The sequence below is a fragment of the Gallus gallus genome, chromosome 4 (assembly GCF_016699485.2).
Source record: "Gallus gallus isolate bGalGal1 chromosome 4, bGalGal1.mat.broiler.GRCg7b, whole genome shotgun sequence".
In the NCBI taxonomy this organism is placed as follows: Eukaryota; Metazoa; Chordata; class Aves; order Galliformes; family Phasianidae; genus Gallus; species Gallus gallus.
Window position 1 is genome coordinate 18,195,201 of NC_052535.1, and position 13,029 is coordinate 18,208,229.

Sequence of the window (13,029 nt, forward strand, 5' to 3'; positions counted from 1 at the left end):
TCACAACCCAGGCAGACATTTCTGTATCAGTTATATTCACTTCATGTTTTAAAGACTTCTTTATATGCTGCTCTTGCATTTTGCAAAATGAGCTCTGTGAAGGCCCCTCAGTAGCTGTCTGGGACATGTGATGCATGTAGGTATGTGTTTGATCACAGTTACTTGTTTCTACACAGAATTTCACTGCAACTGCATGTCTTGGAGGAACTGATCCAGCTCACATTAACTTGACCAAGAGCTGAAGCTGGTTTTAAGCCACACTCGAAAAGTGCTACTGCTCTGAATTACAAAAAAGTAAACCAAACTTCCACAACTTCACAGGGAAACATCATACTCTTCTTCCTTCTTTCTGTTTGGTTTTACTGAAAGTATTCTCAGCTTTAAGACAAGATCTCCCCAAACATTTCTGGTGACTCAGAACAGAACCTGTCCATACTTGGAGAGTTTAAGGCTACAATAAGCTCAGCTACGTAAGACAAGCTTTTACTTACATTCTATTTAATAAGTAGGATTAAAAAAAAAAAAATCTTTCATCTTGAGAATTAGCTTGCTTACCCAAAGCAACAAGCTGTCTGTCTTCTCTGTATGCCTCATATACCTCATGGCTTCAGCAATGAGCCCTTATCATCTTGCCAGCTTTCTCTTTTTCTGCAGAGCTTTGGAGCCAACTTCTCTGCTAGGTACCTCCAAAGAAATCAATAGAGATATGCCAGAAGAGGTTTGGGTTCATGGGACAAAGCATGTTATAGAATGATGCTGATCTAACAATGTAAATGGAGAAAGGCTGTTTCACACTACCTGAGGTCTGTGTATCATATCTGTAATGACGGCATGGCTATTAATGGCATGTGTCTCTTTGCTTCCAGCCTGCAGATGATTTTAAGTTGTCAGGTGCATTTTCTTTTGTTATTAAATGCAGTGATTTTCTCCTACGTGCTGGGTAGTCCAGTCAGCCCACTGACGGAAGCAGTGTCCTTGTTCCTAATGTGGCTAAGGGAGACCAATGGCCCAGTGCTACAAGAATGCTCTGGCTACTCACAAACAAGGCCAAAACATTTTCTGGCAACATTTAGTAATTAAGATTTCCTCTTTTGCAATGCAAAAAGGGACACTGCAGTAAGTGGTGGAGACAGTGCATTCCAGCCTCTTGCTCATTAATGTTCACATGGGGAAAAAGACAACTTGCTTTTGTCTTTCTGAGCCATGTTGAGAAATTTATTTCAGTAGCATCAGTCATATAGGATGATAAAAATGGTGCAAATCATGCAAAGGAAGAGAAGCTGGCTTAGCATGATTTGAGTTTATACAATGAATAAGGTTATTAATTAATTGGTGGAGTGCCATTTGTAATTGTCCCTCTAATAAATGGATTAGAACATATGTTTTAATGTGCATCTTTTCTCATTGTTTTGGATGCAAGAGTATGCACAAAACTGGAAAAAAAACAAAACAAAACAAAAAAAAACAACCAGTGATCCAGAAAGCAGACAGTGGGAGATAAATGGAGGGTTATGCAAGATTTAAAAAAATAACACAGTCACTTCCTGGAAAAGAAATTGCCCAAAGAGCCCAATAACTTTCCCAATATGTGTAGTAAATGATGACATGAATGAGATGCATTGTTCATCATGGTACATAAATAATGACTAATGCCAAGCATTCATTTAGCTCTCTACAGCACATGACTTCAGCTGCTGAGGAGTGAATCGCGTTATCTTAGGAAATCAAGAGCACAGCTTGATGTGAGCTTGATTCTGGGGTGCTGGCACAGCCTACTTCAGAGCCCTGCTTCATGCTTAGTACCTGAGGAGACCCAGGACAATGGCAGCTGCGACACTGCATGGTGGCAGCAGTGCACAGAGGCAGGCAGCAGAACCCTGCCATGCTGCCATGGCTGGACATACATGCACTCCTCCAAGGATGGCTAGCCAGGCTTCCCTGCAAGGGGCCAGCATCAGGCATTAGCAAGGTAGCAGAGAAAACAAAGCCTACATGCTTTCATTCCATTGTACAGCTGAAAAATCTTTAGGGCTGCCACAATATAAAGACATTGTAATTAGGACCTGATCCTAGAACTGAGTAATCCTGCCTCATCCCCTGGCTGTGAAGAGGTGCTTCACAAAGCCCTCATGCAAAGTCAGGGGCTGTGTCCCAGCCCACAAACAGCACTATGAGAGCATCCCTTCCCTGGGGATGAGTCTCTTCTGTACGCTTTGCTCTCCTCTAGCCCTGGCAGTGCTTGGTGCCCTAGGCTTTGCATTGCGGCATATTTGCCTTCCACCTCTTGTGGCCACAACTCACTGCTGAGGGATTTCCTGGCAACATAGCACATGGGTGTCATCAGGCCTCTAATTGTTGATGCACTGTGGTCTAAAAGGAACTCTGCAATATCAATTCTTCTAATGGTATTAAAGGAGGCAGTATTACTTTTCATTTGTCCAAAGTAATCTAATTCAGTGTAACATAGTTGAAATTTCATTTCCTATATCTTTATTAAAGCAGTGTCACTCTTCAAAGAGAAATGTTAGCAGAAGAAAAAGCAGAAATTGTTTTTATTGTTTAGATTTTTTTTTTTTTCTAAAGAAAGCAAGAAAAGCTGAAGGTAGACTGGCTCCATATTAGCTTGTTATCAGCCATGAATCATAGAGAGTTAAAGAAGAAAATGAATAAATAAAAAAAATTGAAGGACTTGCAACCGCAGTGTAATCCAGTTTCCAGTGATTGGAGGGATTCATTTCAATCTCACTCAAGGAGTTCTAGTTATCCAGGGTATCTGTCAGCTCTTACAAAGAGCAAATATTAATTCTAGGGGTATGTACCAGACACTTGTAGAATTGAATGGACATGACAACGTTTGGGGTATGTTTTTGCTTTGTGACATACAACTTCATCCAGAATGTTTTGCTCCCATTATCCTGCACTGGGACAGGGAAGTCTTTTAAGAAACATGGAGTTCTGTGATTCAAAATGTTTGAAATAAGGTGAAATGCTCAGGTGGTATTTGTTTATAGAAACATTTATTTTAATGTTTTCATTAGTGCCTTTACTGCAAGCAATATATCAAAACTTCACTGACAAATATGATGAGAATGTAGTAAGGCAAATCTTAAAAGATGCTCAGATTACCAACAAATGACACTGTCCGATAGTACCTTGCTTGACAGTAAATGAACTACAGAAGCACTAATCACTTTGAAGTTAATAAAGCCTATATTGGCTTTCAATAACTGGCATTTGTTTAGCTGTTATGATTGTAGATATCTATTTCTAGTTGAGCAATGTCAGATAGCAGAAGTTTCACCTTTCTCAAGTTTTAAATCCCTGCAGAATTGACAGAAAAAGCCATAAACACAAATTGGTTTGCAGTTTTCCTCTTTCTTCCTAGAGAGCTCTATACGGTTATATTATGAACCTTCCTTCAATCTACTTCTGACTTTAATGATCCTTTTGTGATCTAAATGGTTATCTCATAAGATATTCCACTGCAGCTCCTTTTTCAATTGCTTTTACGGTGAAATGGCATTCTGGAGATTTCTGGGGACGATTTCACACTCTTATGGTATTGATTTGCTAAACCTGATGATAGGTTTATACTTAAGACACAGTCTAGTATATGAACAAAGTGTAAAGCTTATGAAGAACAGATTCAGGACTTTCAATAACCCCATCTTCTTGATGGGGCTTGCCTCTTTAAAGTATATTAGTGTCCCACACTAAATTTTTGAGTGCAGGGTGCTATATGGGCTCCATTTCTAATTGTAGTGGAATGTAATGTTTCCATTACACTGAATTGCAGTAACAGAAAAGCATGGAGAAGGTTAATGCTAGTAACTTGTAACTTTCCAATGAAAGGTCAGAGCAAATAGACAACACTTGGGATCTGAAATGGGAAAATACATGTGAAATTGTTTCTTGAGTTCTCACTTATGACAGAGGATAGATTTTCTCCTGGGTACACTGGAGAAGTGACAACAAAACTAATGTCTTTGGGCTTTGTTGTTGCAGATAATCATTTTTCTTTAAAAGGCTGATCATTGTACAGTGCCTATAGGGTTAAGGAAAAATCATCTTTGATGGAGTTACAGCATTAAAATGAGTTAGAAATATTTTTATGAAGAAAATAGCACTTAACATTTACAGGGCCAAATCACAAACCCATGACTCTGCCTTTACTTTGGCAAATGCAATGAAATTAAGAGATGCGCCCAGGTAAATCAGCTGAAGCAGAATAAAACAATCAGGCAATCACAACTGCAGTGAGGAACACACAGAGAGCAAAGAAACACCGTGCCAGAGCCTGGGAGCTGAGGTCCAGCACATTTTGTTCAGGAGAGAAAAGGTAGAAAAAATAAATGCTTTATATTTGAGCAGCACTGTACATACAACCATGTGAACACAACTTTGCTAGTGCTCCTCTAATACTAATGAACTCATATAGGAAGGTGAAAAAGCAAGACAGTGAGGTCCTGGGAGTTTCTGGAATGTAGGCTGTAGTTAGGTCTCTGTATGCCTATATCTGGGCAAATTAGAAAGAGGAACTGAGAAATTCAATGCAACTGATGGCACAGGATGAAAGGAACAGGGAATCCTTTACTCTTACCAAGATTGCTAGAGCAGTGATTAAAATATCATTTGACTGTAACACAATTATATGTTAAAAATGGAATCAAAATGGCTACTTTAAAAACAGAAACAGAAATAAATATGCTTGAGTATGTGTCCTGAACAATACCCTGCGTATATTAGACACATGGCTTTATTTCTGAAATGTGTGGATGAATTCTGGACTATGTGTCTAAGTGATAATACGATTGTGTATGTCTGGTGAATGAAGTCCAGACAAATTGCTTATTGATATCAAACAAAGGAAGAAGTTCCTCTTGCAATATCTGGAATAAAGGAAGATAACGCTAATTATTGCTGACTAGGGTGAGCTTTTGCTTACAAAACAAGATTTGTATGATCATTTCTAGCTTGATGTCTGACTTCTTTCTTTCTACTTTCAGCCACTTCCATCGTTCTGTTTTCTTTCTTTCTTTCTTTCTTTTCTTTTTTTTTTTTTTTTTGAATCTGTATCCCTCTGTGCTGTATGATATGCACTACTCTTTTAAATGTCAGATTGACGAGGATGAAATTTGGGATTTTCCTCAGTATAATGTTCATGCCAAAATAGAAGCATATAAAACAAAAGAACTGGCATTGCTGCAAGAACACTGACAGCAGGCAGTACTTGAAGAAATTCATACGCAGTGGGTTAGCAAATCGACAGTCAGCGCTGCCAAGCTTTCAATTGATGGTCAGGGATTTTGAAATGGGTTGCTGTGAGTTTTTGTTTGTTTGTGTGCGTGCAGTTCTGTGTCTTGCTAAATGGAAGCTTCACATATGTGCAAAAAAAGCTGAACAGTTCATACCCTCCAGGATCTTCAGACTTATATAAAGGGTCCTGCAACATGTGCAGCCATTTCAAGGTTTTAAAGGGTTTTTAAGTTCTGATAAGCTATCCCCTATAGATCACATAAATTGCCCAAATAATCTTCATTACTGTATTACATTTTTATTATAGATCTGGCAAGAAATATCCATCAAGACTAAAGCCTAACTACTGTCACAGTAGTTATACGATAGATCTGGATATTTCATATTATATATTAACAGTCTGGGTGAGAGAATAGGGAGTATGCTTGCTAAATTAGCAAATAATTTCCATGGTATACTTGTATCCAGATGCTCCTATTTATTGTCTGTCTGTCTGTCTGTCTGACTGTCTGTCTGTCTCTCCATCTATATATCTTCAGACAGATCTATGGAAATCTATGGATCTACACAGCTGGATGCAGTAGAGACAGTGGTGCACATTGGTTCTGTCACACACCTAAAACTTTCACCTTACTTTTGCATCTCAAATCTTTTTCTTTCACCAGATTAAAATTTATTGTGTGCTGAGATAAATACCTTTGTGTCTGTATTTGTTGTTGTTTGTTTGTTTTTTCTTCCCTCCACACTGTTTACAGATTATTAATACAAAGCACCTTGGGCTGTTTGTAGCTGAACATGCCTTTGCCCTGTACACATGTGGGTTGTGTACACAACTACGGCACTTCAGAAGGTGCATTTCATAACACTGCCATTAACATCCACTCTCTGGGTAAGGGGGAAGTAAACTCAAAGGAAATTTAGCAAGAATTATTCTGTGATAATCTTATGAAGTATTTTGACAATGCCTTTAAAGACTTAACCAAACATTCCCAAAGCAAATGAAGCAGATGACATCATTCTTCCCCTTTAAGTTCATGCCCTGAGCTCCTATGAGTGGAGACACTGCCAAGGTCAGATTCCCAGTCTCAGTGAAGCTATGGGGACTAACAGTGAGCAAAAACTTGTCTGTGCTAGCAAAATACACTGTAAACAGCCCTCTACACTGCATCAAGAAGAGACTCAACATCCTAGTTTTCAGAACAGCTTTACTACGAACGATTCAATTTATAACACTTGGAAACCCACTGTGATTACCAACCTCCAACCTTCAAACTTTGTTCAACAGCTCCCATGTAAGAGCTTCTGCATTCCTAATGCCTTTGTTGGGTAAATTAAGTCTTTCTTATTACAGGAAATCACACCAATTAGGCTTTTTAAAAATAACCAAAGAGCATAAGAAGTTTACCTTTAAGAGTAAAAAACTTTATGCAAATATGCTAGGTGGAGATTGAACAATCCAAAATATTCAGTGTTATTTTACTATGGATATTCTAGATAAATATTAGCAATACACAAGCTACTTTTCAGTGCTCGTATCAATATCAAAAGACCGGAAAATCTTAAAATACTGAAAGACCATCTGTGCATGCTAGCAGCTGCCAAATCTGCAACTGTGGTTTCTTCCCTGCTAATTCTATATTTTCATGATAGATTAATGGGCACCATTTATGCAGAATAAATGAATGCGGAAGTCTCGTTTTCCCCCTTCACCATGCCTCATCATTTTACCGATTTGCACCAGACCACTGAGCACATTAATGCAAGTGAGCCACTGTCTGGATTCAGAAATGATTACGTTTGGTAAAGAAAGAACACTTGGCACTGCCAATTTCCTAACAGACTGAAAGTCCTTGAAGTTGAAATAAAATATATTCAGAGAACTCCAGACTACAAACAACACAGATAAACTGCAGAAGTTGAAGGGTTTCTCTTTCCCTTCATTGACTTAAATTTGACCTATTCATTGGCAGAAAAGCACATGGGTATTTTACATACACTACTCCTGTTTCACAAAGTGTGTTCATCTTGTTATTTCTTTCGAGAGGCATTACAGACACATACATTTAGACTTCTTTTAGCTTGTTAATTTATGCCAGCTAGTGTAAAATTACAGGGTTGAGAAGAAAGTTGCAGAATCAAACCTTTACATGTGCTTTAAAGGAAAAATTTGTCCTATATACACTAAGACTTAACCAATTCATAATTTGCTAATCTTTCCACTTAGTAATTTGCATGTCTGCACGCTCACATATGCATTCAACAACATACATACTTCACAGTTTTAATAGAATCACATTTCAGTGAGCTCTCATACTATTCAGATTACATTGATTTCTATAAAATTTGTTATTGTAGCTGTTACCACATACTTAATAGTCTGTTTTATCTTTGAAAGTTTAACTATAGGCCTCTAACACATTATCTGCCACTTTGATGATTTCTTTGTGTGTTCATGGGGTGCTAATTGCAAATTTGGAATGCAAATAGTTCATAATCTTGTTAAACACATTTCTTTTAAGAGGAAGAGATTTGCCTTTGTTACATGTCTGCTGTCCACATTCACTGTAGCTCCAAGTTTTGCTAAGAGGAAGATAAGGCCCGTTGTGGCATTTTCTGACAGATCTTATCCTGGCTGACTTTATCATGGAATGTTATGTCTAAAAAAAAGTTGCTAAGGATGGGGTTTTCCATTGGCAAGATGTGAGCATGCCACATGCCACAAAGAAGCCCACATGCTGCGGATTTGTAGAAACAACACAGAGGACTGCTGCTGTGCAAGGTCTGACAAAGTTGTCTGTTGAAATTCTTTGCTGCTTTCTTAATAGTCTCTGTCTCCTCTCCTTGCCTGTAAGTACACATTAGGTTAAAAACAAAGCCTAGAAGTTCCTTCAAGTGAAGCACAAGTCAGGCGCCATGCAGACTGTCTAATCGTAAGCAACAGAGAAAGAAGGTAGGGCAGCGTGGGTTCACATCGAGCCTGAACAACTAGCAGATCAAACATTTTGCTTATGTTTTCTAAGTAGTCTCCCACCTCTTAGTACACTAGTGCTTCTAATGAGCTAACTTGGCAATAAAAAGATTATATTAACCTAAAAGAAATGACTGCAGAAATCAAGAGAAAAATGTAATCTTCTCTTCAAGATGCTTTTCTGGATCTTATTTATTTTGCTAAACACAAAGAGCTAGTCCAATTCTTTATCTGTTCCAGACAGCTTTTGAAAGCCTGGACTACACTAAGAACCTCTGCTGGATTTATTTCCTGTCTCCTTTATTTTTGCATATACAAAATGATTGATTTTGATGCAATTTCTTTATATTTACAGCAATGTGTTCAGCAAACTCAATCATACACATTCATAAAGTCAATAGCGTATCAAAAGAAACTTTGATTATTGCTTAAGTATCAGACTCTGAAATTACTTAAGTGAAAGCTTAATGGGGCTCAGTGAGACTTGAGCAGATGATGGAGTATTTTCTGAATCAGTTATTTCCTGGTGACCATCTATGTCTGAAATGACAAGAACCAAGAACCAAGAAAAAATGTTGATAAAGTTGAAGAAAGAATTTATTCAGCCTTAGAATGACACTGACTGCGCCTGCGTGTTCATGTAGAGTGTGGCAATGTCATCATTTTAATGGGTACCAGTTTTTCAGTCTCTAGACCAAAATAAATATGTCAAGGCCTAGAAAGAACAAGGAAAAAACAACACTAACCCGTAAGGCAGTTAAGAAAATTAAAACCTGTCAAAAACCATGGAATTCCTCAATTATAGCTTATCCAAGATTTTATGGGGGAAAAAGCTTGACTCCTTTGAGCCAATACTGTTTACAGTTGCTGCAATGAAAATTCTAATTTTGTGCTCTAATGAACACAAAACGATCCATAGTCAACCTTGGCAAAACTTATAATGACTGTGTAATTGAAGTGACTTTGTCACATTAAAAAAAAAATGTTTCATAAAACTGTAGGTGACTGCCAAGAAATAAAACTATGGTAAGGGCAGTCCTTGATATCTGATACAGAGAGTTATATCTCCTTCGTAGCTTGTAAATGTTGAGCTTGCAAAGCTGTGACACATTCATATGCAGTCACTCTCCTTACAGCGTGTAAAAGCTAACTGTGAATTACAGTGAGTGCTTCATCGTAAATGTGTGACACTGAATTTGCCATCTAAAAGCAGTGCTTGTGCTGTCATGCTGTGTGCCGCAGCCATTATGGAGGGGGATGACACACAGGAAGCTGGAAGGCGAACCTCAGTAAGAGTGTGTTGTGACACAAGGCAAAGTGTCTCTCCACTTGGAAACTTCATGGAGAAGGTGCACCAAAGAGAGAAATGAGATTGTAGACTTTTGGAAAGAATCGAGCTTCAAGCAGTGGCATGCTTAGAAGGCTCCCCAAGGTATCAGATTTCTCCAGAGATTCCCTAACAGAGCTAGCTGATTGTGGTGCATGAGTGCAGGCTTATGCTCATTGTGGTATATGTTCTGGATGGGAAGCATTTATCCTCTGAGTTTCCCCCAACCTCTCTCTACACTCTGAACTCCCAATACAGCCCATACCTGTGTCCTCCAACAGGCACAGCAATCGGCCTCCCAGTCTTCCTGAGCAGATGGGGACAGCAGAAGGAGAGAAGGTAAGCACCAGGAAAGGAGCAGCTCTGTGTCCACAAAGCATGCTAGTATTTAACAGATGCTGTGTTGAAATACAGAGGGATCAATTAGAATCTAAAGTTCAAATTTTCCTCTGATGTAATTCTACTTGCACAGAACCTAGTTTTAAGTACCACACTTTTGATTTCAAATATGAGTGAACAAATATTTTCTATTTATTTAACACAGCAATGGCTTTAGCAAAGAGCCAGTGTACATCCTGTAAAGAATGCTAATCACAAAACCTTTTTTTCTGAGTATTCTTTAATGATCTAGGGACTGGGTACCTAATTGTCTTTAGGGGAAATCAATAGATTATTCCTCCCCATTTTCACCGTGGTAAGGATTTTTCCAGAGACTGGTGTTTCAAAAGACTTTTCATGGCACTCTTCCACTTTAAAAACAAATCTGATTCAACAAGAAGTTCCATTATGAAGAAACTGTTACATGCGATGACACTGGTTATGAAAAATTGAAATGAAGTCAGAGGAAGCGAACATCAACCCATAGGAAATTCTGCTGTCTTTGAATGACACGAGGAACTCAATATTTCTAATCATCAAAGTAAAGCCCACTGGGAACGAACTACAACTGAACTGCAGAGGGTTGATACTTGATTGCTAGACCCAAAAGTGCTAAGCCATATGTCGCTTATTTCTTTGTCTTGATAGCTTACTATGATTTATACCAAGGACAACCCTCCTCTTCACTGTGAGACAATGAAAACAACAGGAATTAGGAAACAGAGTAAAGAGATTATATTTTACAATCCTAATTTTTAGCACTGTCAGTTCCTGGAGCTCAGTGCAGTACATGCCCGAGTGTAAATGTTTTTCCAGCTTTCTTTAGAAAGATTTTTTTTTTCACCATCCTTGTGCCAGTCTCCTTGACTTTTCTTCCTAGCTCACCCATCTCTCTGAATCAGATTTTTCCCAGCTCTCCTCCAAAGGCACCACAAGGTTAGTGGAGGGCCCTAGTATGGGGTTGCCTGCATGTCCCTTCTCCTAGCTGGAGGCAGAATGCGCTCTGTTTACAATATGCTCAGTTTCCACTTGACAAGGCCTGGAAGCCACTCTGTATATCTGAACCTACATCCCATAGGTAGAGAGGAGCACATTGCTGTCGAGATGCAGCCTGCTTCTACAACTAAAGAGCCAGCAAGCTGACAAGGCCTGATGGATGAGCCAATACTGAACGCATGTTACATCTGTAACGTGAGAGTTACATGACTCAGAGAAACTCACTGCATGACACAAAGTAAAAATCAGCTCAGACGTTACAAGCACCCCCACTCCAACTATGCAAATCTCTTCTTTCATCCATGATCATTGCAAGTGACATAGTGTTATGGTAAAATGTTCAGCACTTAAAAGAATATCTGCAGCCTCTCTGCCACTATTAATAAAAATATTTAAAGCACTTGTTAGGAGGCGCAATTTGATTACTGAACTGTTATCCAACAAATCCCGAAAACAATTCAAAGTGAATTTCCCTAATATGTCTATTTTTCTATCCTGCCAGAAGGGCTGCTAATGAATTTGCTGCTTGAATGAACAGACAGATTGGGAACTATAACTGTGCTGGCCTGGGTAACATGGCACTGGCACCAAAAACTTATCTGTACCCATGAAAAATTCTCTCCAGAGTATGTATCTCATCCAGGGGTGATTTTCCAATAAAATCAGCCTTGATTATTGCAAGTGCAGGAGCAATCCCTGAGGGAGTATATCAGGCAACTCAATACTAGGAAATGTTGTACTAGGCGAAATTAACCTTGTAACAGTGTTATTTCCTTTCTTTTGTATTCATCAATCCTAAATGACTGGAGTTTTTTTTTTTCTGTTTCTCTCAAATAGCAGAAGGATTTTTTTTTGTACTTATATTTAAAAAAAAAAAAAAAAAAAAACAACCTACAGAAACATTTGAAAGATATCTGTTTTTCTTTTTATCACATATTATACTGCCAAAATAAACAGCTGTTTGCTATATGGCAGACTCTTTTTGATGGATATATCAGCAGGGATAACAAGGAGAATACTTTGATAGCAAAGAGCACCACCCTTATTCTGTCCTATTGCAATGACCTTACAAGGCAGAGAAAACCTACTATAAATGCTGCTCCAAAAGTAATGCCTCCTACGTTATGATGTTGGCCTATGACATGTTGATGAGATGGAAGTAGATCTAATGTTCTCCCACCAGTATTCTGTTTTTGTTGTTGTGTGACAGATGGCAGTAGAGGGGCAATCTGACAGAATGCCATCTGACATGGAAGTGCAAATGAAACAAAGGTGTGCCACTGAATTCCTCCATGTGAACGTAATAGCACCCACTGGCATTCACTGATGCTTGCTGAATGTCTAGGGAGACCAAACAGTAGATATGAGGACAGTGAGGGGTGGGTGGTGTGTTTCAGCAATGGCGACAGCAACAGTGATCATCTCTGCTGGAGCAGATGTTTACGAGTGTGCTATCTTGTTCATCACTGATGAAAATGCAACACTGGTGGTGGTGGCTATATTGAAAAATTCTGTTTTGTAGATGAGAATTTGCTCAGCTACAAAATCTTGTACTCTTTGCATCTGTTATACTTTCCAGAGAAATAAATAGGAGGCATTACTTTAGGAACAACCTACATTTATTACCAAGAGGCCACAAGCCAGAAGAACCAAGGAAACTTCATTCTCCCCTCTCATTCCAGTGTAAAATTAGAAGTTCCAATGAAGCAAGAGAGCAGACAGAGGGATTTCAGTGTCTAAGAGGCTTATGATAGACTCAGACAAAAATCACTGCCAGGTAGCTTTACATGGCCTCAAGAAGGCTCTCAAAGGCAGGAATCTTCATCTGGAGAGTATCTATACTGTGCTAGGCCCTAAGTAAATTAGATACTCATGTAAGCACACTAAAACTACTTGCTTGCATTATTTTTCTTCCAGGAGGACACAAGTGGCACAGCAGTGAAATCCTAGAGTACATGTGATCTGGTTGGTTCCTCTGTGGGATTCAGTGATCTATACTGAAACCAGCAGACAAAATATTCCCATTCATGCTGGGATCAGGCGTTTTCTTCAATTATGCTTGTATCTGTTGCTTGGTTGCAATATCTTTGCTCAGAAGCACATT

At 38.8% G+C, this 13,029-nt stretch overlaps 1 protein-coding gene across 1 annotated transcript in view; it reads right to left on the minus strand.

Annotated features, from left to right (window-relative positions):
* AFF2 (AF4/FMR2 family member 2) overlaps window positions 1-13,029 on the minus strand; it is a 335,698-nt gene that overhangs the window by 61,945 nt on the left and 260,724 nt on the right. The window contains exon 12 of the mRNA XM_046941145.1: window positions 9,817-9,858. Within this exon, the coding sequence (XP_046797101.1) occupies window positions 9,817-9,858 (42 nt within the window). The remainder of the gene's footprint in view (window positions 1-9,816; window positions 9,859-13,029) is intronic.